The sequence below is a fragment of the Anomaloglossus baeobatrachus genome, chromosome 3 (assembly GCF_048569485.1).
Source record: "Anomaloglossus baeobatrachus isolate aAnoBae1 chromosome 3, aAnoBae1.hap1, whole genome shotgun sequence".
Taxonomy (NCBI): Eukaryota; Metazoa; Chordata; class Amphibia; order Anura; family Aromobatidae; genus Anomaloglossus; species Anomaloglossus baeobatrachus.
Genome location: NC_134355.1, coordinates 143,463,939 through 143,489,429, shown reverse-complemented (window position 1 = coordinate 143,489,429; position 25,491 = coordinate 143,463,939). Strand labels below are relative to the sequence as shown.

The 25,491-nt window shown below is 46.8% G+C and overlaps 1 protein-coding gene across 2 annotated transcripts in view; it reads left to right on the top strand.

Moving 5' to 3' along the window:
• Nucleotides 1-25,491, top strand: part of RASGRP3 (RAS guanyl releasing protein 3) — a 183,600-nt gene that overhangs the window by 121,675 nt on the left and 36,434 nt on the right. For both annotated transcript variants that reach the window (XM_075338148.1, XM_075338145.1), the window contains one exon: nucleotides 4,107-4,222. In XM_075338148.1, coding sequence (XP_075194263.1) covers nucleotides 4,107-4,222 — 116 coding nt within the window. The remainder of the gene's footprint in view (nucleotides 1-4,106; nucleotides 4,223-25,491) is intronic.

The window sequence follows — 25,491 nt, the reverse complement described above, 5'->3', positions numbered from 1 at the left end:
CTGGCAAATCACAGTAATGCCAGTAGTCAACATGGCTACGGGATTACCGTGTATGGCAGGCAATGCCCACATATTTATAGGTTGTCTTCCATCTGCAAAACATGCGGGGCAGGGGACTTGAGCACCCACGATACTTGATCGAGCATCGAGCAGCGGTGGCCACGCTTGCTCATCACTTGTCAGATGTTTTCTAGCCAAAAGTGAAGTACATAATTATTTAAGGAAGCGTTTACATCATGTTTTACCCTATGTTTAAAGGCTTTAATGGAACGTACATCCTAATCCCCTCAAAAGGTTATTCTGGCCTATGTGATAACGGGACCATTGATGATAATAATGGAGACGTAGTCACAGTGTGCTCTGTCAGACATAATTTTCTGCCATAATGCTTAGTTGAGGTGTTGAGGTGGGCAGCAAGACATAGTCATGTCAACTAGGTGTATACGGATGAAAATGATGTCAAACAGAATACTGTTTAACTCCGTCTGCATAACTATAGTCAATGTAATGTCCCCCTCAGTGCATACACTCAAATCTTGTGGGGGTTCAAATGTAAGCCTTATGAAGCCACTGAATGTAGGGGCAAACACTATGTGAACACAGCCGTCGTCTTTCATCTACAACCACCAGTTACATTTCCACATCATACAAAGAAGTGAACTAACATTTATCTGTAGGAATAAAACTTTTAAATATTTTCTTTTACAATCAGTTATAAAAGAACATCACCCAATAAAAAGATAAAAATGTGATGCACAATATGTTCAAGGTTCAGGACGGTCTGTAATGTTTTTGTAGTCAACTCTTCTTACCAAGATATAAAGCTTTCTATTACTCAGTCAGTCTTGCCAATAATTACACCTGCTCATATACTAGTTCTTTGTTCTAGTATTCACTATAAAAGAATATTTTCGTGCATTATTAATTTTCCATTTCTCAGCTCTGGTAACTACTAATTACTTAGCAATTAACTATCGTGTTTTCTATTCTATAAAATGATGCCTTAATGTTACCAACCTCAGAGTTCCTCAGAGTCACACTGTTTTAAAGCATGGTGGAGAACATTATGTTTTAATGCTTAAAATAAATCTATGAAATAAAATATTCAAATCATTTATTTTCCCGTAGCTGAAGGAAAATGTGCACAATTAAGGCTTGACAGTATATTATTATATTTCCATGCTTAATTCTATTACATGACTATCTGGAGAGCAGTAAATGCAGTGGAAACAAATATTTATTCAACAACTAAACGTCTGTACAATTACCACGAATCCTTCCATGCTAAGAGGAGTGGTCGGATTTAGTATATCCTTGTATTTACTAAATATCGGTGCTAGAGTAGATATTCTTGGAGCTCTAAATTGTAGTGTTCCTCTGTTATATCATCTGTAAGAAATAACTGACATTGAGTACTATCTATATACATGCCAATAAGTGTATCTTTCCAAATCCAGACACTGTTAGCGTCAGCTGTAAATTCTAAAAAGATTAAAATAAAAGAAGAATGGGAAAACTCAAAGGGGCCTATTCATCAATATTAGCAGAGCTCACAATCACGCTATGCAAATCTTGCTGGAGTACATGGTGCCAAATTCAAAAGAAGTGCACACGACTTAAAGCGCACCAATCACCAGGATTTTCCTATATAACCTAAAGCCAGTGCTACACTGGTGCTATCAGGCTGATTCTATACATACCTTTAGTTGTGAGTTTGGATGTTTAGGTTTTGAAACACAAGCAAGTAAAGTTTGTAAAATCAGCAGCTTGTTGAGTGACAGCAGCTGCCGATCAGCTGATAGGTGTGGAGGATATTCATAGTTATTCTCTCCCCCTGTTACTTATGCTAATTCTATTATACAATCATTTTACTTTGTAACTAAAAGGACCTGTGCTGATGTCATACCCATGTGACCAGAACGGTCGGGGCCTCAGCTAACATAGCTGATTCCAGGAAGCAACATATTTCTGTTGGCAGCTGCTGCAACTCAATAACCTGTTGATTTTACAAACTTTACTTGCTTGTGTTTCAAAATCTAAACATCCGAGCTGACACCTAAAGCTATGTATAAAATCAGCCTGATAGTGCCACTATAGCACTGGCTTTAGGTTATATACGAAAATCCTGCTAATTGGTTCCCTTTAGTAACTTTCACGTATGTCCTCTGTGTTTGCCTTCATGTCACACCACCCATGCTACTGGCATTTGTGTTGAATTTGACAGGCAGGGATTGAATTGCAAATATGCCCATTTCTTGTGCTGATACAACTGGCATGAAAATGCCAAAAGTCACAAAAATTGTGTGCAACTCTCCATAAAAGCTTTGATGAATAATTCCCTAAAATGTACTAGAAAATACAAGCATTGTATTTGTCTAAACAGATATCAAAGGGGGTCTGTCATCACAAAATGACTGCTGGAATCAAGCACAGGTGCTTTGTGCACCCTTGGTGTGGCCAATTCATTGCACCTACTTGTTTTTCATCGATCTTTCCCTCCTCTGGCTCATGGAAAGAAAAAGCTGTCAATCTAGGGAGTTGTGAGAGGGAAATAGAATTAAAACAACTAGGAAGGAAAGTGCCCTAAACTGTTTGGCCACACCAAGGGTGCACTGAACTGGGTTTTATTTGAATAGTCATTTTGTGTTTCAGACTCCATTTAAAGAAACGTACCCCTTTATTCCACCACCTATGCTGAATGTGCTTCCTAGCATCTTCTAAACATAATAAACCAACCTTACACAAATCATTTCTTACCATTGATACATGCTATGTTAGGCCGAAGTAACACTTGCGTATGAAAAATTGGTCCAAATCTTATGCCATTGAGTAGGACGATTTTTTCCTCACTTTTCATCCGCGTGCTGTCAGTGTGCTGTCAGTGTGCTGTCAGTGTGCAATCTGTTTTTTTCCTCAGCAGCTGTTACTCATTTACAGTCATGTACAGGAGCACTTACAGTGTTCTCTGCTACATGATAGATATGTATTTAGAAAAACGGATGTCACTAGGATGGTCCGTGTGTCATCCGTGTGACATTCGTTTTTTTCTCACACCCATAGACTTGCATTGGAGAGTCTCGTGCGAGATACTCTTGAAATCGCATGTTGTGATTTTTTTCCGCAGTCCAATTTTAGCTGAGAAAAAAAAGCAGATGGGAGCTGCCTCATTGATTAACATTGGTCCGAGTATAATGCGAGATTTTGTCTCATTGCACTCGTGCGCGTCAATTGCAAGTGTGACGCCGGCTTTAGAGAGGGGCTTGAACCGCAACAGTTTTGCCAAACCTGCTGTGGTCATAGCCCAAGAAGTGTGATTCATGTATCCATGGTCTCCTCCTCCAGGCGCTGGTATACGATGGGAGGAGGATGGGCAGTTACTGGTGGGGCAGTTACATCTCATCGGACATAATCACAACACATTCAAATTGATTGCCTTGGGATTAAGCACCAACTCAGCAATATTACAATTTTTTTTCAAGAGTAGCAACAGTTATAAGATGAAGAACTAATTACTCATTGGAATTTAAGCCACTCCAGAGGTATATCCTACAAGAAATGGTTAATCACTGTTTAGGAGCTGCATACATACTATACATGACTATGAAAATCTTTTACCTTATTTTTGGCCATCTAATCTGAGACCAGCATGATGTAGTGGCAGATACCCTGATTCCAGTAATGTGTCACTTACTTGGGTGCTTACTGTAATTTTATAAACATCTCTTTTATCAGCATGATATTATCACTTGAGGACTAGTAAACCTGTTGCCATATAGTCCTTCGTATCCATAAGCTCTGTATAATCCCTTCTCCACCACTGATTGGCAGCTTTCTGCCTATGGACAGTGTACACAGAAAGCTGGCAATTGATGGAGTGGATGGGTTGTACAGAGCTCAGCATTTAGAGGTAGATTTGCTCCAAATAAAATAGTGATTTTATAAAAACTACAGCAAACAGATCAGTAAGTGATACATCGCTGGAATCAGGGTCTCTGTCTCTACATTATGCTGCTTTCAGATGGGGGATCAAAAACCTAGTGACAAAGTCCCTTTAAGGAGGTGTTGTTAAGCATACATTGAAAATAAAATCTTTGTCTTCTTTAAAGTCTGTTTTTAGAAATTATGACCATGATCACGATGGCTATATTTCTCAAGAGGACTTTGAAAGCATCGCTGCGAACTTCCCGTTCCTGGACTCCTTCTGTGTTTTAGACAAAGATCAGTAAGTTGGCTAATGCTTTGTTTAATTCTGTTATGATGTTATTGTTGGCAAAGCAGCATTATATGGTTGGTTTTGGCAAGAGGTAGCGAAACAATAGGAGGAGCTTTATTCCAAATTTACTACAAAAACATTTGTAATAATTTGAATAATGGTCCAAATAAAATGAAGTTCACAGAATTAATACACATCACATAGTATAATAGAGCATTGATCAAAGCAATGGTTCTATCGATTGATCTAAAAAAATAAAAGATCATGTAACTGAAGACACAGTCATTTAATAAATTGCATTTTCTAATAGAAAATATACTGGCGTATAAGACGACTTTTTACCCCATTAAAATAATGGCTACAGTGGGGGGTCGTCTTATACGCCGAATATACGGGGGGGGGGGGTGTATATACGGTATATATGTACACTGCAGCGTCCAGGGGAGGAGGGGGCAGCAGCTCTGGAGCACAGGGGAACGCTGTGGGCTGCAGCCTTTGATCTCCTGCACCCGCTCATATAATATGCACAGCCGCTGTCCATCTCCAATGGTGCTGAAATCGCACGCAGTGAGGGGCTGGGGCAGCGGTGCATATTATATGAGCCTGCGTCCCAGTGTGATCGCACATGCCCCCCCTGTGTTAGATTTGGCCCCCAGGCTGCTGCTCATTCTAAAATAAAAAAGCTTTACTTACCCCTGCAGCGTTTCTCCCCGTGTCCCTGCTTCCACTGTGATCAGGCAGAGAGCTCAGCCTGCTGTGCCGATCACATGACCGCACTGAGAACCAGGAAGTGGAAGAACAGAAGCACGGAGGGAGACAGGAGGGAGATAAACGCTGGAGGAGGTAAGGAAAGAGGGTTTTATTTTACTTTGGGCAGCAGCCTAGGGGCCATATCTGACACAGGGGGACTTGTGCGATCTATAGGGGCCATGGGCAGCAGCATGGGGGCGATATCTGACACAGGGGGACTTGTGCGATCTATAGGGGCCATGGGCAGCACTATGGGGGCGATATCTAACACAGGGGGACTTGTGCGATCTATAGGGGCCATGGGCAGCACTATGGGGGCGATAGCTGACACAGGGGGACTTGTGCGATCTATAGGGGCCATGGGCAGCACTATGGGGGCGATATCTGACACAGGGGGACTTGTGCGATCTATATAGGGGCCATGGGCAGCACCATGGGGGCGATATCTAACACAGGGGGACTTGTGCGATCTATATAGGGGCCATGGGCAGCACTATGGGGGCGATATTTAACACAGGGGGACTTGTGCGATCTATAGGGACCATGGGCAGCACTATGGGGGAGATATCTAACACAGGGGGACTTGTGCGATCCATATAGGGGCCATGGGCAGCACTATGGGGGCGATATCTAACACAGGGGGACTTGTGCGATCTATAGGGACCATGGGCAGCACTATGGGGGCGATATATAACACAGGGGGACTTGTGCGATCTATATAAGAGCCATGGGCAGCACTATGGGGGCGATATCTAACACAGGGGGACTTGTGCGATCTATAGGGGCCATGGGCAGCACTATGGGGGCGATATCTAACACAGGGGGACTTGTGCGATCTATAGGGGCCATGGGCAGCAGCATGGGGGCGTTATCTAACACGGGAACGTGTGCAATCCATAGGGGACCATAGGCAGCACAGGGGAACGTGTGCCATCACAAGGGGGCTATATTCAATATAAGGGGGCCATATCCAGATTAAGGGGGCTAATTTTAGGATGGGGGGCTATGAGGGACATATACCCTATATCAGGGCCGGCTCCAGGTTTTTGTGGGCCCCGGGCGGAAGAGTCCCAGTGGGCCCCATCCACACACAGACACCGATACGAACATATACATATTTAAAGACAAACTCACAAAAATACATATAAACAGACAAATATATACAGTCATATACACTTACAGACACACACACACACACAAGTCTGCTGCATACAGACAGACACACACACACACACACACACACACACACACAAGTCTGCTGCATACAGACAGACACACACACACACAACTCTGCTACATACAGACAAACACACACACAAACTCTGCTACATACAGACAAACACACACACAAACTCTGCTACATACAGACAAACACACACAACTCTGCTACATACAGACAAACACACACAACTCTGCTACATACAAACACATACAACTCTGCTACATACAGACAAACACACACAACTCTGCTACATACAGACAAACACACACAACTCTGCTACATACAAACACATACAACTCTGCTACATACAGACAAACACACACAACTCTGCTACATACAGACAAACACATACAACTCTGCTACATACAGACAAACACACACAACTCTGCTACATACAGACAAACACATACAACTCTGCTACATACAGACAAACACATACAACTCTGCTACATACAAACACATACAACTCTGCTACATACAGACAAACACATACAACTCTGCTACATACAAACACACAACTCTGCTACATACAGACAAACACATACAACTCTGCTACATACAGACAAACACACACAACTCTGCTACATACAGACAAACACATACAACTCTGCTACATACAGACAAACACACAACTCTGCTACATACAAACACATACAACTCTGCTACATACAGACAAACACACACAACTCTGCTACATACAGACAAACACATACAACTCTGCTACATACAAACACATACAACTCTGCTACATTCAGACAAACACACACAACTCTGCTACATACAGACAAACACATACAACTCTGCTACATACAGACAAACACACACAACTCTGCTACATACAGACAAACACATACAACTCTGCTACATACAGACAAACACATACAACTCTGCTACATACAAACACATACAACTCTGCTACATTCAGACAAACACACACAACTCTGCTACATACAGACAAACACATACAACTCTGCTACATACAGACAGACACATACAACTCTGCTACATACAGACAAACACATACAACTCTGCTACATACAGACAAACACATACAACTCTGCTACATACAGACAAACACATACAACTCTGCTACATACAAACACATACAACTCTGCTACATACAGACAAACACATACAACTCTGCTACATACAGACAAACACATACAACTCTGCTACATACAGACAAACACACACAACTCTGCTACATACAGACAAACACATACAACTCTGCTACATACAGACAAACACACACAACTCTGCTACATACAAACACATACAACTCTGCTACATTCAGACAAATGCACACAACTCTGCTGCTCTGTGGGGCCCACACCCGCGGCTTGGCGGGGACAGCACCCGCGGCACTGGCAGCACCCGCGGCTCGGCAGGGCCCACACCCGCGGCTCGGCAGGGCCCACACCCGCGGCTCGGCGGGTACAGCACCCGCGGCACTGGCAGCACCCGCGGCTCGGCAGGGCCCACACCCGCGGCTCGGCAGGGCCCACACCCGCGGCTCGGCAGGGCCCACACCCGCGGCTCGGCGGGTACAGCACCCGCGGCACTGGCAGCACCCGCGGCTCGGCAGGGCCCACACCCGCGGCTCGGCGGGTACAGCACCCGCGGCACTGGCAGCACCCGCGGCTCGGCAGGGCCCACACCCGCGGCTCGGCGGGTACAGCACCCGCGGAATCGGCGGGTGGGGGCATTGGCAGGGGCCAGGGCATACATCCAGGGGGTAGAAGCAGCTCACCGGGGCCTATAATGGGGAGGAGGGGAGGGCACTTACCCGATTAGGTCACGGTGGAGAGGGGGCCCACACAGCGCCGGACAGAAGCTCGCCTCCTTCATCTGTGGGACTGAGAAGGCGGTAGCTCCGCCCACAGATGAAATTCAAACGAGGATGTCTGCGCGCCTTAAAGTGACGGCGCCGCAGATTGCTGCCGAGGACTGCGGTCCCCGGAACTCGGCCGGGGACCGCAGAACTGTAAAGGCGAGTGGGCCCCGGCCAAGGGACAGGAGAACTGACAAGGCCGAGTGGGCCCCCCCGGCTCTCCAGGGCCCCGGCATTTGCCCGGGTTTGCCGGGTGCTGACGCCGGCCCTGCCCTATATGATTTGTTAGAGGGACACTGGCATTATAAGATGGACCCCATTTAACATTAAAAAAAAATAATTCTCTTTTCCTTCACCAAATTTGGAGGTGCGTCTTATAATCAGGTGCGTCTTATAAAGTGAAAAATACGGTATATATCATACAGCAGGGGTCGGGAACCTATGGCTCGCGAGCCAGATATGGCTCTTTTGATGGCCGTATCTGGCTCGCAGACAGGGCTCCTACCTGTCTATGGGCAAATGCCGGGGCCCTGGAGAGCCGGGGGGCCCACTCGGCCTCGTCAGTTCTCCTGTCCCTTGGCCGGGGCCCACTCGCCTTTATAGTTCTGCTGCCCCCGGCCGAGTTCCGGGGACCGCAGTCCTCGGCAGCAATCTGCGGCGCCGTCACTTTAAGGCGCGCAGACATCCTGTTTTGAATTTCATCTGTGGGCGGAGCTACCGCCTTCTCAGTCCCACAGATGAAGGAGGCGAGCTTCTGTCCGGCGCTGTGTGGGCCCCCTCTCCACCGTGACCTAATCGGGTAAATGCCCTCCCCGCCTCCCCATTATGGGCCCCGGTGAGCTGCTTCTAACCCCCCAGATGTATGCCCTGCCAATCCCCCCCCCGCCGATGCCGCGGGTGCTGTACCCGCCGAGCCGCGGGTGCAGGCCCCACAGAGCAGCAGAGTTGTGTGTATTTGTCTGTATGTAGCAGAGTTGTATGTGTTTGTCTGTATGTAGCAGAGTTGTATGTGTTTGTCTGTATGTAGCAGAGTTGTATGTGTTTGTCTGTATGTAGCAGAGTTGTGTGTGTTTGTCTGTATGTAGCAGAGTTGTGTGTGTTTGTCTGTATGTAGCAGAGTTGTATGTGTTTCTCTGTATGTAGCAGAGTTGTATGTGTTTGTCTGTATGTAGCAGAGTTGTGTGTGTGTGTTTGTCTGTATGTAGCAGAGTTGTGTGTGTTTGTCTGTATGTAGCAGAGTTGTGTGTGTTTGTCTGTTTGTAGCAGAGTTGTGTGTGTTTGTTTGTAGCAGAGTTGTGTGTGTTTGTCTGTTTGTAGCAGAGTTGTGTGTGTCTGTTTGTAGCAGAGTGTAGTACCATTGTTTCAGTCCAGTTGTGGCTTTATACAGCAGGGAGGAGCATTCCTTGCTGTACTAAGTGAACATTGGAGCGATTGATCTGTCAATGGCCCTTTAAAAACATATTGTACGGCTCTCGCGGAATTAAAATTAACATGTTGCAATCAAAGCAGACTTTTTTTCATTTGGGAGCGGGGTAGTCTTATACAGTGAGTATATCCCAAATTCTATATTTTTAGGGCAGAAGTTGGGGGTCGTCTTATACGCCCAGTCGTCTTATACGCCGACAAGTCCAGAAATATTTGGACAGTGACACAATTTTCGCGAGTTGGGCTCTGCATGCCACCACATTGGATTTGAAATGAAACCTCTACAACAGAATTCAAGTGCAGATTGTAACGTTTAATTTGAAGGTTTGAACAAAAATATCTGATAGAAATTGTAGGAATTGTACACATTTCTTTACAAACACTCCACATTTTAGGAGGTCAAAAGTAATTGGACAAATAAACCAAACCCAAACAAAATATTTTTATTTTCAATATTTTGTTGCGAATCCTTTGGAGGCAATCACTGCCTTAAGTCTGGAACCCATGGACATCACCAAACGCTGGGTTTCCTCCTTCTTAATGCTTTGCCAGGCCTTTACAGCCGCAGCCTTCAGGTCTTGCTTGTTTGTGGGTCTTTCCGTCTTAAGTCTGGATTTGAGCAAGTGAAATGCATGCTCAATTGGGTTAAGATCTGGTGATTGACTTGGCCATTGCAGAATGTTCCAGTTTTTTGCACTCATGAACTCCTGGGTAGCTTTGGCTGTATGCTTGGGGTCATTGTCCATCTGTACTATGAAGCGCCGTCCGATCAACTTTGCGGCATTTGGCTGAATCTGGGCTGAAAGTATATCCCGGTACACTTCAGAATTCATCCGGCTACTCTTGTCTGCTGTTATGTCATCAATAAACACAAGTGACCCAGTGCCATTGAAAGCCATGCATGCCCATGCCATCACGTTGCCTCCCCCATGTTTTACAGAGGATGTGGTGTGCCTTGGATCATGTGCCGTTCCCTTTCTTCTCCAAACTTTTTTCTTCCCATCATTCTGGTACAGGTTGATCTTTGTCTCATCTGTCCATAGAATACTTTTCCAGAACTGAGCTGGCTTCATGAGGTGTTTTTCAGCAAATTTAACTCTGGCCTGTCTATTTTTGGAATTGATGAATGGTTTGCATCTAGATGTGAACCCTTTGTATTTACTTTCATGGAGTCTTCTCTTTACTGTTGACTTAGAGACAGATACACCTACTTCACTGAGAGTGTTCTGGACTTCAGTTGATGTTGTGAACGGGTTCTTCTTCATCAAAGAAAGTATGCGGCGATCATCCACCACTGTTGTCATCCGTGGACGCCCAGGCCTTTTTGAGTTCCCAAGCTCACCAGTCAATTCCTTTTTTCTCAGAATGTACCCGACTGTTGATTTTGCTACTCCAAGCATGTCTGCTATCTCTCTGATGGATTTTTTCTTTTTTTTCAGCCTCAGGATGTTTTGCTTCACCTCAATTGAGAGTTCCTTAGACCACATGTTGTCTGGTCACAGCAACAGCTTCCAAATGCAAAACCACACACCTGTAATCAACCCCAGACCTTTTAACTACTTCATTGATTACAGGTTAACGAGGGAGACGCCTTCAGAGTTAATTGCAGCCCTTAGAGTCCCTTGTCCAATTACTTTTGGTCCCTTGAAAAAGAGGAGGCTATGCATTACAGAGCTATGATTCCTAAACCCTTTCTCCGATTTGGATGTGAAAACTCTCATATTGCAGCTGGGAGTGTGCACTTTCAGCCCATATTATATATATAATTGTATTTCTGAACATGTTTTTGTAAACAGCTAAAATAACAAAACTTGTGTCACTGTCCAAATATTTCTGGCCCTGACTTTATATATTACTGGAATCTCTGCACACATTGGTTGAACCTTTGAGACCTCAATAGTGTTCTATGGGACACGGCAAATAATTTCTAAATCCATTTTTCAATCTACAGTTCTGGATAGGTAATAAGTAGTTATGTTGGCCATCAAATATATATTAAAAGTGCACTCCAGCTAATGTGCAGAGTTAAATCATTGACAGTTGTTTAAAGGGAACCTGTAACTAGATTTTTAATGTATGAGCTAATACCACCACCTTTCTTAACGCCTATGCTGCATTCTAAAAAGTGGTATATTATGCCCTGACGCCTCCGCATATTCCCAAAAAACCCTTTTGAATAGCTCCCGCACGTTATGCAAATGTGACCGGTCCGGTCTGATGGGTGTCATTTTAGCGGCTTTCGTCCTGCCTCTCCGCTGGTAATCATCGTCCTCCTGATGTGTTTGATTTGGATGATGACTCCTGCATCATCATAGAAAAAAATGGTGTGCACACTGTTCGTGACCGAGGTGCTAGTTGTCAGGTACATAGTAATGCCTCCTGCGTCATCCAGATAGCCAGACAAAATCATGCGCAGGAAGATCATGGTTCATGCAGGTGCACTTTGCTTTGCGCTGCTGTGGGCAGAGCCTGAAACCTAACTGCGCATGTGAGTCGCCCAGGGGAGGGGGTACTCAGTCCCGGATGGTTGCAAACGGGAATGTCACTCTGGTGGCCGTTGCCCGGTCCCATGCCCTGGGGACGCTTAATAATAGAGATAATAGAGAAAAGCGGGCTTTACACACTGCGATCTTGCTAGCGAGATCGCAAGCGATCGTACCCGCCCCCATCGGTTGTGCGACACGGGAATCGCTGCCCGTGCTGCACTACATCGCTTAACCCCGTCACACGCACTTACCTTACCTGCACGGCAGGCAGGCATCCAATAGAAGCGGAGGGGCGGAGATGAGCGGGACGTAACATCCCGCCCACCTCCTTCGTTCCGCATTGCCGGTGGACGCAGGTATGGAGATATTTGTCGCTCCTGCGGTGTCACACACAGTGATGTGTGATGTCACAGGAACAAGGAACAACATTGCTAATAAGCAGAAAAGGATATTTTGTTTCAGGACGACCTCTCCACGGCAAACGATTTTGACTGCTTTTTGCGAACGTTTATGGTCGCTTATAAATGTCACACAATACGATATCGTTAATGACGCCGGATGTGCGTCACAAACACCGTGACCCCGACGATAATTCATTAATGATATCGTAGCGTGTAAAGCTCGCTTAAGGCTATGTGCGCACTGGGAAATGGAATTTTCTTGAGAAAATTCCGCATGCTCTCAAAGATTACCGCACCCGCGGTAAAAAACCGCGGCAAACCGCACCCGAAAACCGCATGCGGTTTGCTGCGGTTTCACCGCGGTATTGTTCGCGGTATTGCCGCGGTTTTGCCGCGTGCGGGTTGGGATGTGCTTTATTGCATTCAATGCAATAAAGCACATTGAAAAAAAAAAAAAAAGTCATTTAATTCTGAGATAGTAGATAGACAGAAGAATAGATAGAGGGATAGATAGATAGACAGACATATAGAGGGATAGATAGATAGATGGATAGAGGACAGATCGCTGCATTTCTCACGGTCGGCAGTGAGTTCACATTACCGGCCGTGGGAAATGACCAGTAATTACCTCTGCTGTCTGCTGCATTCATTCAGCGCTGTGTCTGTGACAGTCGCGGCTGGATGTAAGCAGCGCAGGACCTGTGGATTACGCCGGAGCTTTGTTTGGGGGGGGTTAATAAAATGGTGAATGAGGCTTGTTTGTTTTATTTAAAATAAAGGATTTTTCGGTGTCTGTGTTTTTTCACTTTACTTACGGGTTGATCATGTCAGCTGTCACATAGACGCTGCCATGATCAAGCCTGGAGTTAATGGCGGTGGTCCCCCACCATCATTAACCCCTTGTATTACCCTGACCGCCACTGCTACACGGCGGCAGGAAGAGCCGGGGACACTCCGGTAGTGCCGCATAATGCATGCGACATTCCCGGGGCAGCTGCGGCTGATATTCTCGGCTGCGGGAGGGGGAGTGAGACGGGGGACATTAACCCTGCCCCTCTCCCTCTCCAGCCTGAGAATACCGGGCCGCCGCTGTGTGCTTACCTCGGCTGGAAGGTAAATATACAGCGGAGCCCACGTTCTTTTTTTTCTATATTTCCGTTTTCTTTCTATGTGTGTTCTATGTGTCTGTGTGTGTGTTCTATGTCTGTGATGTCTGTGTGAGTGTGATGTGTGTGTGTTTACTCTCTGCATGGCTTCCTCTTCCTGTAATGACATCACTTCCCTGCAAAACCGTAGACAGGCGATGCACATTACCGGAGGTAAACCGCGAAATACCGCAGGGAATAACGCAGGAAAACGCAGTGAACCGCAAAGAATTTGCTGCCTGCGTTATTCCCTGCGGGATTTCACGATTAACATTGGAGTCAATGGAGTGAAATCCCGCAGCGATGTGCGGAAAAGAATTGACATGCAATTGTTTTTGCTGCGGGATTCCCGCAGCAAAACATGCAGCTGTCAAATTCCGCCTAGTGCGCACAGGATTTTTTTTGCCCATAGGTTTTGCTTGTGATTCACTGCAGAGATGTTATGAACATATTCTGCAGCGAAACATGCAGCAAAACCGCAAAAAATCCGCGGCAAAATCCGGTAAGTGCGCACATAGCCTTAATGTTCGTGACGCCACCTACGGGTTACGGTTAAGAATGGAGAACCGACGCTGCTCAACGTGGGTACTCCCAGGGATGGTGGTAGTGGCAGCTATGATGGTAGGCCCTCCGCAGGTAGGTTAACTTTAAGGCTATGTGCCCATGTGTGTGCGCTCTGCACCGCAGCGTAAAAGTCACTGCATGTCCGCTTCAGAGCACAGCTGAAAAGCTCCATTCTGAAACTTTGGTGACTGCAGAATTTGTGCGCTCTGGATGCTGCCTCTCCCTATAGACAGAATGGAGACAACATGCAGAGTGCACTAAAGAAGTAACATTTTGCTTTTTAGAACGCAGCACTTCGGCAGCAGCCGAACCACTGCGTTCTAATACGCAACGTGGGCATGGATTATGCACAATTTTCATAGATTGTGCTGGGGACACAGGACGCATGCAGTTACTCTGCGGTGAAGACCACAGCGTAACTGCATGAAAATACACTACATGGACACAGCCTAAGGCTATGTACGCACATTGCGTTCTGTAACTTGCAGAAATGAACGCATCCTCTGGCAGAATTTGTCATTGTCAAATTTGGTTTTGACCACATAAATGCAGGAAATACGCATGCATTTTTGCTGTGTTTGACATGCATTTTCAGTGCTTAAAATAGGATGCGTTTTCAATACAAAGATACTACTAAATAAAGTTTGAACATTCAAACACTAGGAAAAATTTGAAAAAAAAATAAATATAAATTTCATGCTTTAAATCATACACTATAATGATAATTTTCCAAAAAAGATTATTGAGATATTATATTTATGTTAAAAATAAATTTAACTTATTGTTTGACTCTTTTTTTTTTTTTTAGTCGGGCTGGTTGTGAGGGCAAAAGGAAACCTCTTGACCTTACTATAATGCCAAAAACGCATGCTTTAATTTTGGCAAAAAAGCATGCGTTTAGCATCACAAATGCATGTAAAACGCAAGGATTTTGATTTTAGATGCGTTTTCACAACTGTCATTGACTTCAATGTTAGCTAAACGCTGCCAAAAAGCAAAAAAGAATTGAAATGCTGCTTTTATAAACGCAGAGATTTTGACAAAATGTTGTCACTCAAAACTCTGCATTTAAAAAAGCATCGTGCGGACGAATTTTGCTAAATTCCGATAGACTTTGCTTGGAAATCAAAACGCAAGCTTTTTGTCATTGAAACACTGCAGTTCAAAACGCTGCGGAAACGCATGAAAAAACGCTACGTGCGCACATGACCTAACAGTCTCTACTGACATGGACCCTCGGGCCTGCTGGTTCCGGTCCCAGGAGTATCACTACAAATGTAGTGACCCAGGTTGCTCTGTCCCCGGCACTCTCTGTAGATTGAGTCCCCGTAGCATGGAGCGTTTGAGAACCCCGACTGTCCCTTTTGGGGTACAGTCTCCTTCTCCGTACGGCGGGCAGTGCGGACCCTGCGAAGAGGTAAGTGTCTGAACCCCGATCCTAGTTTACTGCTGATACCCCCGGATTATTTAGTTCGATGAAGTCCGTGAAGGAATCCTCACCGTGCAGGTATTTATCAAACCATTTGAAACTTGACATTTGACCTAGGGCTCTGTGCCCCGTGCGTGCTCTGGTCCCAGCGATATCTCAGTATCCATCCTGGCGACCTTTCTCCTGTGCCCCGGGGTCACTGTTACACGGACCCAGCTCAGGTGTGCTACTCTACTCTCCTCTGACTCTAACTGGCTGCTGACCTCATCCACCAGGCTGGCTATACCGAGGGACTCATTCCCATGGTGACCATCCCCTTACATGGTTAACCCTCTATGCACAGTGTGGAGAGGAGAACTAGGATTTTAGATGTGTGTTGGTGGAATCGGCACTGGAACTCCAGGTCCCAGTGGGTAGGTTCTGCATCCCCAAGAGGATGCAGCTCCTTGTAGTGCCCTGAGGCTCTCAGGGGCGCTACACATGTTATCGCAGTGGCCCACAGCAGGGCAAAGCAAAGTGTATCTGTGAGAACCACATTCTCCTTGCCCAGGTGCGAGATTATGTTTAGCTATGTGGATGACACAAGATGCGTCATCCACTTCAATCACATCAGGAGGATGGCAATGACTAGTGGAGCAGCGGGATAGGAGCCACTGCAATGACACCCATTGGACCAGACCGTTCGAATTGCATATACTGTAGCTAGAGTTGAGTGCGGTTTGCGGTTCGAAGTTCTCCAGTTCGCGGCTCGAGTAATTTTGGGGGCTGTTCTAGATCGAACTAGAACTCGAGCTTTTTGCTAAAGCTGGATAGTTCTAGATACGTTCGAGAACGGTTCTAGCAGCAAAAAGCAGGGCTTTTTACAGCTACAGTGTGCAGGAGCCATCGCTGGCAGCCTGCCAGAAGCTGGTAACCAAGATAAACATCGGGTATCCAAGCAAAGCGCTTTGGTTAGTAACCCGATGTTTATCCTAGTTACGTGCAAGAAGCCCACACTTCCCTGCTCAGCTCACTTTGCCCCCTCCTGCACGTGGCATGTACACACACACACACTCACACTCACCTGTCCCCAGCCAAGCAGTCCACGACACTGACGTCCTCAGCGCCACCCACTTCGCACTCCGCCGCCAGCACACATGGCTCCGCCCACCTGCACTCTGCACACATGGTCCCGCTCGGCTTACCTGCGGTGATGAAGTCCCGACCTCAGCGCTGTCACTATCCTCCATGGCCGCCACTTGTCACATCACCTTCTCTCGCTTCCGACCCGAGACTGACTAGCGGTGACGTCACGGGCCGCTCGCGATACTTGGCTGTGAAGGCAGCGGTCATTGAACTCAGTGACAGGTGCTGTCAGCAGTGCAGGAGATCAGCGCAGGTAATGTACCTTGCTGACAGCAGCACTTGTCATCCCCTGCAGTGACCTGGGCTGACCCATTGATGTTAGCTCAGGTCACTGCACTGCTCTCCCAGCTAATGGGGAACATCCTTCTCTTCATTGACTGGGACAGTGTGGATCATCATGGCAACCCCTTGGATTACACCAGACCTGGATGTGTTTTTCTTTCTAATAAATTGGTTAAAGAGGGAATGTATTGGGGAGTGTTTTTTCAAATAAAAATGTGTTTGTCGTCTATTTTTTTTTATTACTGACTGGGTTGGTGATGTCGGGTATCTGATAGACGCCTGAACTCACCAACCCCAGGGCTTGATGCCAGGTGACATTACACATCTGGTATTAACCCCATATATTACCCCGTTTGCCACCGCACCAGGGTGCGGGATGAGCTGGGGCGAAGCACCAGGATTGGCACATCTAATGGATGCGCCACTTCTGGGGCGGCTGCGGCCTGCTATTTTTAGGCTGGGGAGAGTCCAATAACCATGGACCTCCCTAGTCTGAGAATATCAGACCCCAGCTGTCTGCTTTACCTTGGCTGGTGATCCAATTTTGGGGGGACCCCTACGTGTTTTTTTTTTTTTTAATTATTTATTTAATTTAAAATAACAGCGTGGGGTGCCCTCAGTTTTGGATTACCAGCCAAGGTGAGGTTGCCAGCTGTGGTCTGCAGGCTGCAGCCGTCTGCTTTACCCTAGCTGGCTACAAAAATAGGGGGAACCCTACATCATTTTTTTTTTCATTTTTTGGCTAAATACAAAGCTAAGCACCCCTTAGTGCCACATGAAAGGCACCAAAGGGTGCAAAATTACAAAATGCAGGAGAGTGGGACATTATGTGTCTTTCTGCCATTATAATGACAAAAAAGACTGATATGAAGTGCACAAGCACAAGAAAATCACCAGAGCGCTCTACGCTGTGAAAAGCAGTAGAAAATGGCACTGGAGTGAACATGTGACCGCCTCATGTAGGATGAAGCTATGGATCCTGGGTAAACTTATGCATTTACCCTCCTTCAGTTTTTTTGCAGTACACAAAAAAAACGGAAGGCACACGGATGACAAACAGATGACATACGGACCGTCTACGGAACGGAAACGGATGCCACACGGATGCACCCGTGAAAAAAAACGGACTGTTTTTTGCAGACCGCAAAAATGGATCGGTCGTGTTAATGTAGCCTTATTCTGATCTGCCGTTTATAAACAGCAGGCAGAAATAAGTGAATAACGCCCCCCAGCGTCAGAAAATCTCCGGGGTTTCAAGGCTAGCTGAGACCCTGGAGATCATGATTCAGGACGGTTTTTCCGGTCCCCGCTCACGTGATCACAGGTATACACCGTATACCGATGATCACGTTACAGTAAATGACAGCGCCGGTAAAAAATTATTTATCTCCCATCTGGCATGAACAAACATGATAAATCTCCTCCCGGTCCCCCGGTGTCGCCAAAGTGCCCCCCCTGATGCCCTCCCAGAAATCCAAGATGGCCGCGCTTACAGCAGCGCGCCGGCCGCATTCACCCTACTCCTCTGATTTCTGTCGCATGTGCCATGACACATGCGACAGAAAACTCCTCCCCAGGCCCTGCCAGGTCACCCCCTATAACCACACCGGTGTTCCCCGGTGTCCCACGGTACCTGTGCAGCGTTGATCCCCCCACGGCCCTCTCCTTCACAATAGACGCTGCCGCATGCACAGAGCGGCTGTCAGCTCAGCTTCCTGTGGTCAGACACAGTGAGTGGTGGTTATGCATCTGTAAGCTAAATGGGCGGCACGGTGGCTCAGTGGTTAGCACTGCAGTCTTGCAGCGCTGAGGTCCTGGGTTCAATTCTCACCAAGGACACCATCTGCAAGGAGCTTGTATGTTCTCCCCGTGTTTGCGTGGGTTTCCTCCGGATACTCCAGTTTCCTCCCAAGACATACAGCGCTATGGAATTAATAACGCTATATAAATGAATAAATTATTATTATTACTGCAATGCCCTGCTCATGAGGTAAGGAACATAATTGATCAGGAGAGCTATATACTACATTTCCAAATGGAGGGATTTGCTTTTATAGTTTCCCTGCTGAATGACTACCAAACATGAGAGTCCATTATACGCCACAAGAAAACACATCTAAATAGCGAGCTCTGTTGTTAAGTATTCATTCAGCTGGATAACTGGACTTAAAGGGGTATTCCATCTCCAAGATCCTATCCCCAATATATAGTAGGTGGAATAGCAATAATTTCAGCAAATACCAATATTTGGAAATGTAGAATAGTTCTCCTGATTAGGCATGCCCTTACCTCATGAGCAGGGCATTGAAGCTTTGGTAGCAACCATTACGACATGGACTCTGCTGCTGTGGACCCGGGGAGAGTGAGTGCAGATTCATTGCACCCACACTCCTCACATGAAGGGTCTGCACTCCTAGAAAATGGGGGATACGTTCCCTGAGTGTCTCCCCCCCATATTCTAGACGGTCCAGAGTCGTCATGGGACCCCTTTATTTTTTTTCTTACAATAAATTGGTGAAAGAGGAAATATTTTGGGGACTGTTTTTTCAAATAAATTTCTTTTGTCGATTTTTTTTGTTAGTACTGACAGTTTATGATGTTGGGTATCTAATAGACGCCATGACATCACAAACTGCTGGGCTTGATGTCAGGTGACCTTACAGCTAGTATCAACCCGATTTATTACCCCATTTGCCACTGCACCAGGGCACGGGATGAGCTGGGGTGAAGCGCCAGGATTGGCGCATCTAGTGGATGCGCCACGTCTGGGGTGCCTGCGGCCTGCTATTTTTAGGCTGTGAAGGCCCAATAACTATGGACCTTCCCACCCTGAGAATACCAGACCACAGCTGCCCGCTTTACCTTGGCTGGTGATCCAATTTGGGGGGGACCCTACTTTTTTTGTGTAATTATTAATATTTATAAAATAATTATAAAAAAAGAGCCTGGGGAGACCTCCACATTGGATCCCAAACCACGGTAAAGCTGCCAGCTGTGGTTTTCAGGCTACAGCCGTCTGCTTTACCCTAGCTGGCTATCAAAAATGGGGGGACCCAACGTCATTTTTTTTAACTATTTTTTAAATAGAAAAAATTAATGGGCTTCTCTGTATTTTGATTGCCAACCAAGGTAACGGCAGGCAGATGGGGGTGGCAACCCATAGCTGTCTGCTTTATCTGTGCTGAGAATCAAAAATACCGCGGAGCTCTACGTCATTTTTTGTAGTTCTGCAGCTGCTGTCTGTCTGTATGGAGAAGAGCAGACAGCAGCTGCAGAACTACAAGGCTCAGCATACTCCATCCAGGACTGTATGCAGAAGTTTTTTGCCCACCAAAAAAATGACGTGGGCTTCGCCATATTTTTGTGTGCTAGCCAGGTACAGCAGGCAGCCACGGGCTGCCTCCAACCCCCAGGTGCCTATTTGTACCCGGCTGGGAACCAAAAATATAGGGAAGCCCGTTTTTTTTAATTATTTCACTTATTTCATGAAATAATTAAAAAACAAATGACGTGGGCTTCGCCCCATTTTTGTATCCAGCCGGGTACAACTAGGCAGCTGGGGATTGGAATCCGCAGCACAGGTTAGCCCGAGGTTTCTGGGCGCTTCTGATGCAAATTGCAGTCCGCAGCCGCCCCAGAAAATGGCGCTTTCATAGAAGCGCCATCATCTGGCGCTGTATTCAACTCTTCCAACAGAATTTCTCACGAAAAATGTAATACAAGGAGAGCTCAAAACTGGTTCACAGACTAAAAACTCCTTAATATAAAAAATATCAATAGAAGGTTTCTATTTGAAGGGGAAACGCGTCGGGTCGATTAGGGGTAGAAGGTTGACAGCCTCCTCACTAATATAGGAAGTGGCAGTATATATGGAATTATATCTCAGTGCAGAACCGACTAATTTAGGGTAAAAAAAGTGCTGCTTTTAGGGATCTTGACTGTAGGACCCTTGACTATTGGACTGTTTAGGGATATACTTGTATATTGCGCCTTACTGACATTTGTTCTTGCTCCTTAATTGGGGTAACACATAGGACTAGAATAATAAGGGGGATATATGTTGGAATCTTTGTATGGCACCAATTAATATTTTCTATATAATGTGGAAGTGTTTTTAAATGCTTTTGTTAATAAAATTGATATTTTTTATATTAAGGAGTTTTTAGTCTGTGAACCAACTCTTCCAACAGCCCTGAAGCCGGGTGGCTTGTTGGGTAATAATGAGTTAATACTAGCTTTGTTTTACTAGCTAGTATTAAGCCAGAGATTCTTAATGTCAGGCACGTTTGACCCGGCCATTAAGGATCTCCAATAAAGGGTTAAAAAAAAGACACCACACAGAGAAAAAATACTTTAATAGAAATAAATACACAGACACATTAGAGACTCCATCTTTATTACCCCCTGTCAGCCCTCCACGATCCATGGTCTTCTGTCTTTCTCGTTCAACAAATGCAGCTCTGCTCCATCACTGCTGCATGGGGGAAGACGCTGCTTCCCGTGCAGCCTTCACTCCGTGAGTGATCAGTGCTGCTGGCTGTCAGCGGTAACAGTGGTAACGCTGACAGACGCGTTACCATAGCAACGGTGCTCCCGGAGCCGCGGTTAGCAATGACGTCACCGCTAACTGCGTTGCTATGGCAACGGTGATCTCCGTTAATGACCGGCTGTGTCAGCTGGTCCCTAACGGAACGAGGAGTCGACCGTGTGCTAGAGCATGTCGACGGTACACGGCGATACACAAATGTGCGTGCACCGTGTACCGGAGAGTGCAATGACAGGTCCTACATGACGCGTCATAGTCATGTGACCAGTCTGTAGCCAATGAGATAATAGCTACGTGACTGGTCACATGGCTATTTTGACGTCACGATAGGTCCTGCATCACTGCTGGCAGTGCTGGTCACCGGGAGGATTCAGAGATCATCGGATGGAATAGCGGCAGGAGACAGAGTGCAGGAGGGATCGCGGGGACCGGTAAGTGTTATGGAAATGTTTATTAACTGTATGTGTACATTTATAATGCATTTTTATGTGTTTGTGATTGCCTCCCATTATACCCTATTGGTTCGAGTTCGGTTCGTCGAACGTTCGCCGAACTGAACTCGAACGAGACCTCCGTTCGACGAACCGAACTCGAGCCGAACCACAGCCGGTTCGCTCATCTCTAACTGTAGCACGAGAGTTATTCAAAAGGTTTTCTAGGGAAATGCAGGGGGGTCAGGGCATAATATACCACTTGTTAGAATGCAGCATACGTCCTAAGGAAAGTGGTGGGTATAGCTCATGCACTAAAAACCTGGTAACAGGTTCCCTTTAATAACCTATTCAGACATGCAGATAGCTCTTCAGATGCACACAAAAGGATCAATACACTGTGTGGTAGAGCAGTAGAGGATGGATGCAGGAACACCTCACGTGTCGATTTTCACCTGGTTTATTAGCATCAGTCACAATCCATTGACAAAAAAACAGCACTACTTCCTCCAGCACAGGAAAATATAGAGCCAAACAGAAGACCATGAGTGTGTCCAGAGGCCTGGCTTTTACCTCTGGGACCACACCCTGAGGTGGAGATATGGTGAACAGCCTTCCCACCCATCTCTTTAGCTGTCCACAACAAACCCGGCCCAGGTAATACAAATTAACCCTTTCAGCACCTAATGTGTTGGAGTACTACATCCGGGTTCACATCACTGATTGCAGCAGTCGCAGTGACACATATCTCCCCTCGTGCACATCACCAGTGATCACATCACACCTGGCATACAGTGATTTTGGTGCCAATGATTTCTGAACAGTTTTATATTAAATTTATGGTGCTAATTAAGATTATGACTTCAGTTTTGCCAGATTGGCTCCACTTTGTGAGATATTTAATAGTTAATTAATCAACTTTATAAAATTGTAAAACATTTAAAATTGCAAGTATATTATTTTTATATATATTTTACAATCAGTAAGTATACAGTCTAACAGCATACAAAAAAGAAATTAAAAACATTGACAGGAAACATTTATGTGGGATTTGATTAATTAAAACAATATTAACTAGTTTTTAATTAGTTATTAATTGTTGTTGTTGTCAATGCTTAAAAAAAACAGGATTTATGCAATTGCATTTTGTGAATGTCATCAGGACAATCCCGTTGGAGACTCCAACAGTAGTCTGTCATCATGTGTGTGTCCCATCTGCCATCATGTGTGTGTCCCATCTGTCAACATGTGTATGTCCCATCTGCGATTATGTATGTGTGGTGCCCCTGAGGGTACTGCATTTCACCAGAGGTGCGGTACTCATCCCGGGTAAGGAGGAGGTCAGTACCAGTTCTCAATATCCACAACCACACATAGTCAGTTTCCCTGGACAGGAGTTAGGGTAGGGTCATTTAGGATGGTCACAATATCGTCTGGGGCCTCCCACCCACTAACTCAGGGGCTGAGGTGGGTGGGGTGACTGATCTGGGGAGAAAGAGCCACACACACACTCAACAGAAAGAGAAACCACCAGAAACCAAGTGAATCGGAGGAGATCATGGTCGTAGAGGGGAGAGCTCATAGCTCCCTCAGGACCGGCGCACATTTCAGGGTGTGGAGTCCTAGGCTGGTGGGCACTTCAAGGCCTGCCAGTGGAATCTGCCAGGTGGAGGATTTCAAGTTCTCTGGCCCACAGCAGTGCCCAGGACAAAACAGCACATAGAGCCAGGAGTCAGGACCATAGGGCGGCCCATCAACGGACTCGCACTGCCTGCTATATGGGATGGGGAACATAACTGTGTCGCCCAGGGATAGGGGGTACTCAGAGCCGGGCCAATGGGGTCGCTTCTAGAGGTACCACGGTGGTGTGACCCGGTCTGTGATCCCAGGCTCCACAACAAAAGGGGAATATGTAAAGGGGGATTGTCTGTGACGCCACCTGTGGGTTGCGGTGATGAGATGGTGGCACCGCCGCTGCCTCTGGGGACCGTGCCCGGGACTGATGGTGTGGGGAGCAAGGTAGAATCCCCTCCACGGGTAGGGGAGTTGTAGTCCCGGGGCCCAATTGGGAGTTGTGGTGGTGGCAGGGATTGCAGGGAGCAGGAAACTCACAGTTCGGTTGTCTTGGTGTTGGATGAAGCTAGGCTGATGTGTGTAGTCAGAAAACACAGAGTCCTTTGTAAACCAACTTGCCAAATGGCCGGTCACCGTTGGCGGGTGTCTTTGGGTCCCACACCCAGATGTACAGCCAGGGGCCCTTCCTTCCACACTCTCTGTCTGTCCCTCGCTTGTCTGGACTAGTCCGTTTGAACGGCCTCCGGATTGGGTGTCTCTCTCGGCACCGGCGGGCTACAATCCTGTCTCGGTCGCTTCAGGTTCCCTGCTGCCGGATCTCCGTCACCTGTGGCCCTCACAGCCACCTAGTCCGGTAGTCCAGGGCTCCAACCCCGGCTACCACTTTCTCTGGGGAGCTGCAAGCTTCACCTGTCAGCTTTCCACTGACTACAGCACAACTCAACTAAATTCTGCTCTGTCATTTCCTTAACTCCTCTCGCCCCCTCTCTTTTCCTGGGGAGGGGGTGAGTAGGGCCTGATTGGCTAGTGTACATCTGAGTGGGGCTTGTGTAGCTGCTAAGGAGGATTAACTCTTTCTGTGACTACCTGGATATGCCAGGGTGTCACACTCCCCCTTGGTTGAACACAGCCCGTCCGCGGGCTGTCCAGGCACTGACATTTATTTTAACGGGAAAAGAAAAAATTAACACATTACAACCATACATCTTCCCACATCGGGAGGTACGTTTTCTTAAACCTTTAACTATCCTGCCACCCCCACCTGCTGTGCAGATGGCCTCCTCCGGGAACTTGAGGACGTTCAACAGGGGTGACAGTCCATAAAACAGTCATTCTTTAAACTTGCGGGTAGCCGTAGTTGTTCCGCTACCACTGCTGCTGCTGCTGCCACTCCCAGTATGGGGCACGGGTTCCATGCTCTGCCTCCTGCTCAAGAGCCAGGCCCACTCGGATGCCCTCGGCACCGGCTACAACCGGCCTCATTAACTGCCGAGGGCCCCATCGCTCAGTGGCCTGCTCCTGCTCTCTGCAGGTGCACTCCGGCTGCTCCACAGTCAGAACAGGGAATTTGGAAGCGGCTGGCGCTGCAGCTGGAGGCGATTACAGGATGGGTGCTGCCGTCGTTGTGGCTGGGCGGACTGCCGGAGCCGACGTCATCACCGTTGCGGCCGGGTGGACTTCCGGGGCCGGGTGAGATGTCATCGGGGTTGCAGCCTGGCTCGGGGCCGGACGGGATGTCATCGGGGTTGCAGTCTGCTGTGACATCTTGCCACTCTTGTGTCCAGGAATGGAATTTTGCAGAGTCCTGGCATCCTTGCACTTTACAGTTCCAGTTACATGCCACCGCTTCTCTGCCCGCCCCCCCTTGGTCTTTCGCGTGCACTCCTTCCGGCCATGTTCCCAGGGGGTGGGGCTTCAACTTTGTGCCGTTTTCGGGGAAGAAGAAGATGTTGCCGTAGTTTTGGTGCCAGATCTCCATCACCTGTGGCCCTCACAGCCACCTAGTCCGGTAGTCCAGGGCTCCAACCCCGGCTACCACTTTCTCCGGGGAGCTGCAAGCTTCCCCT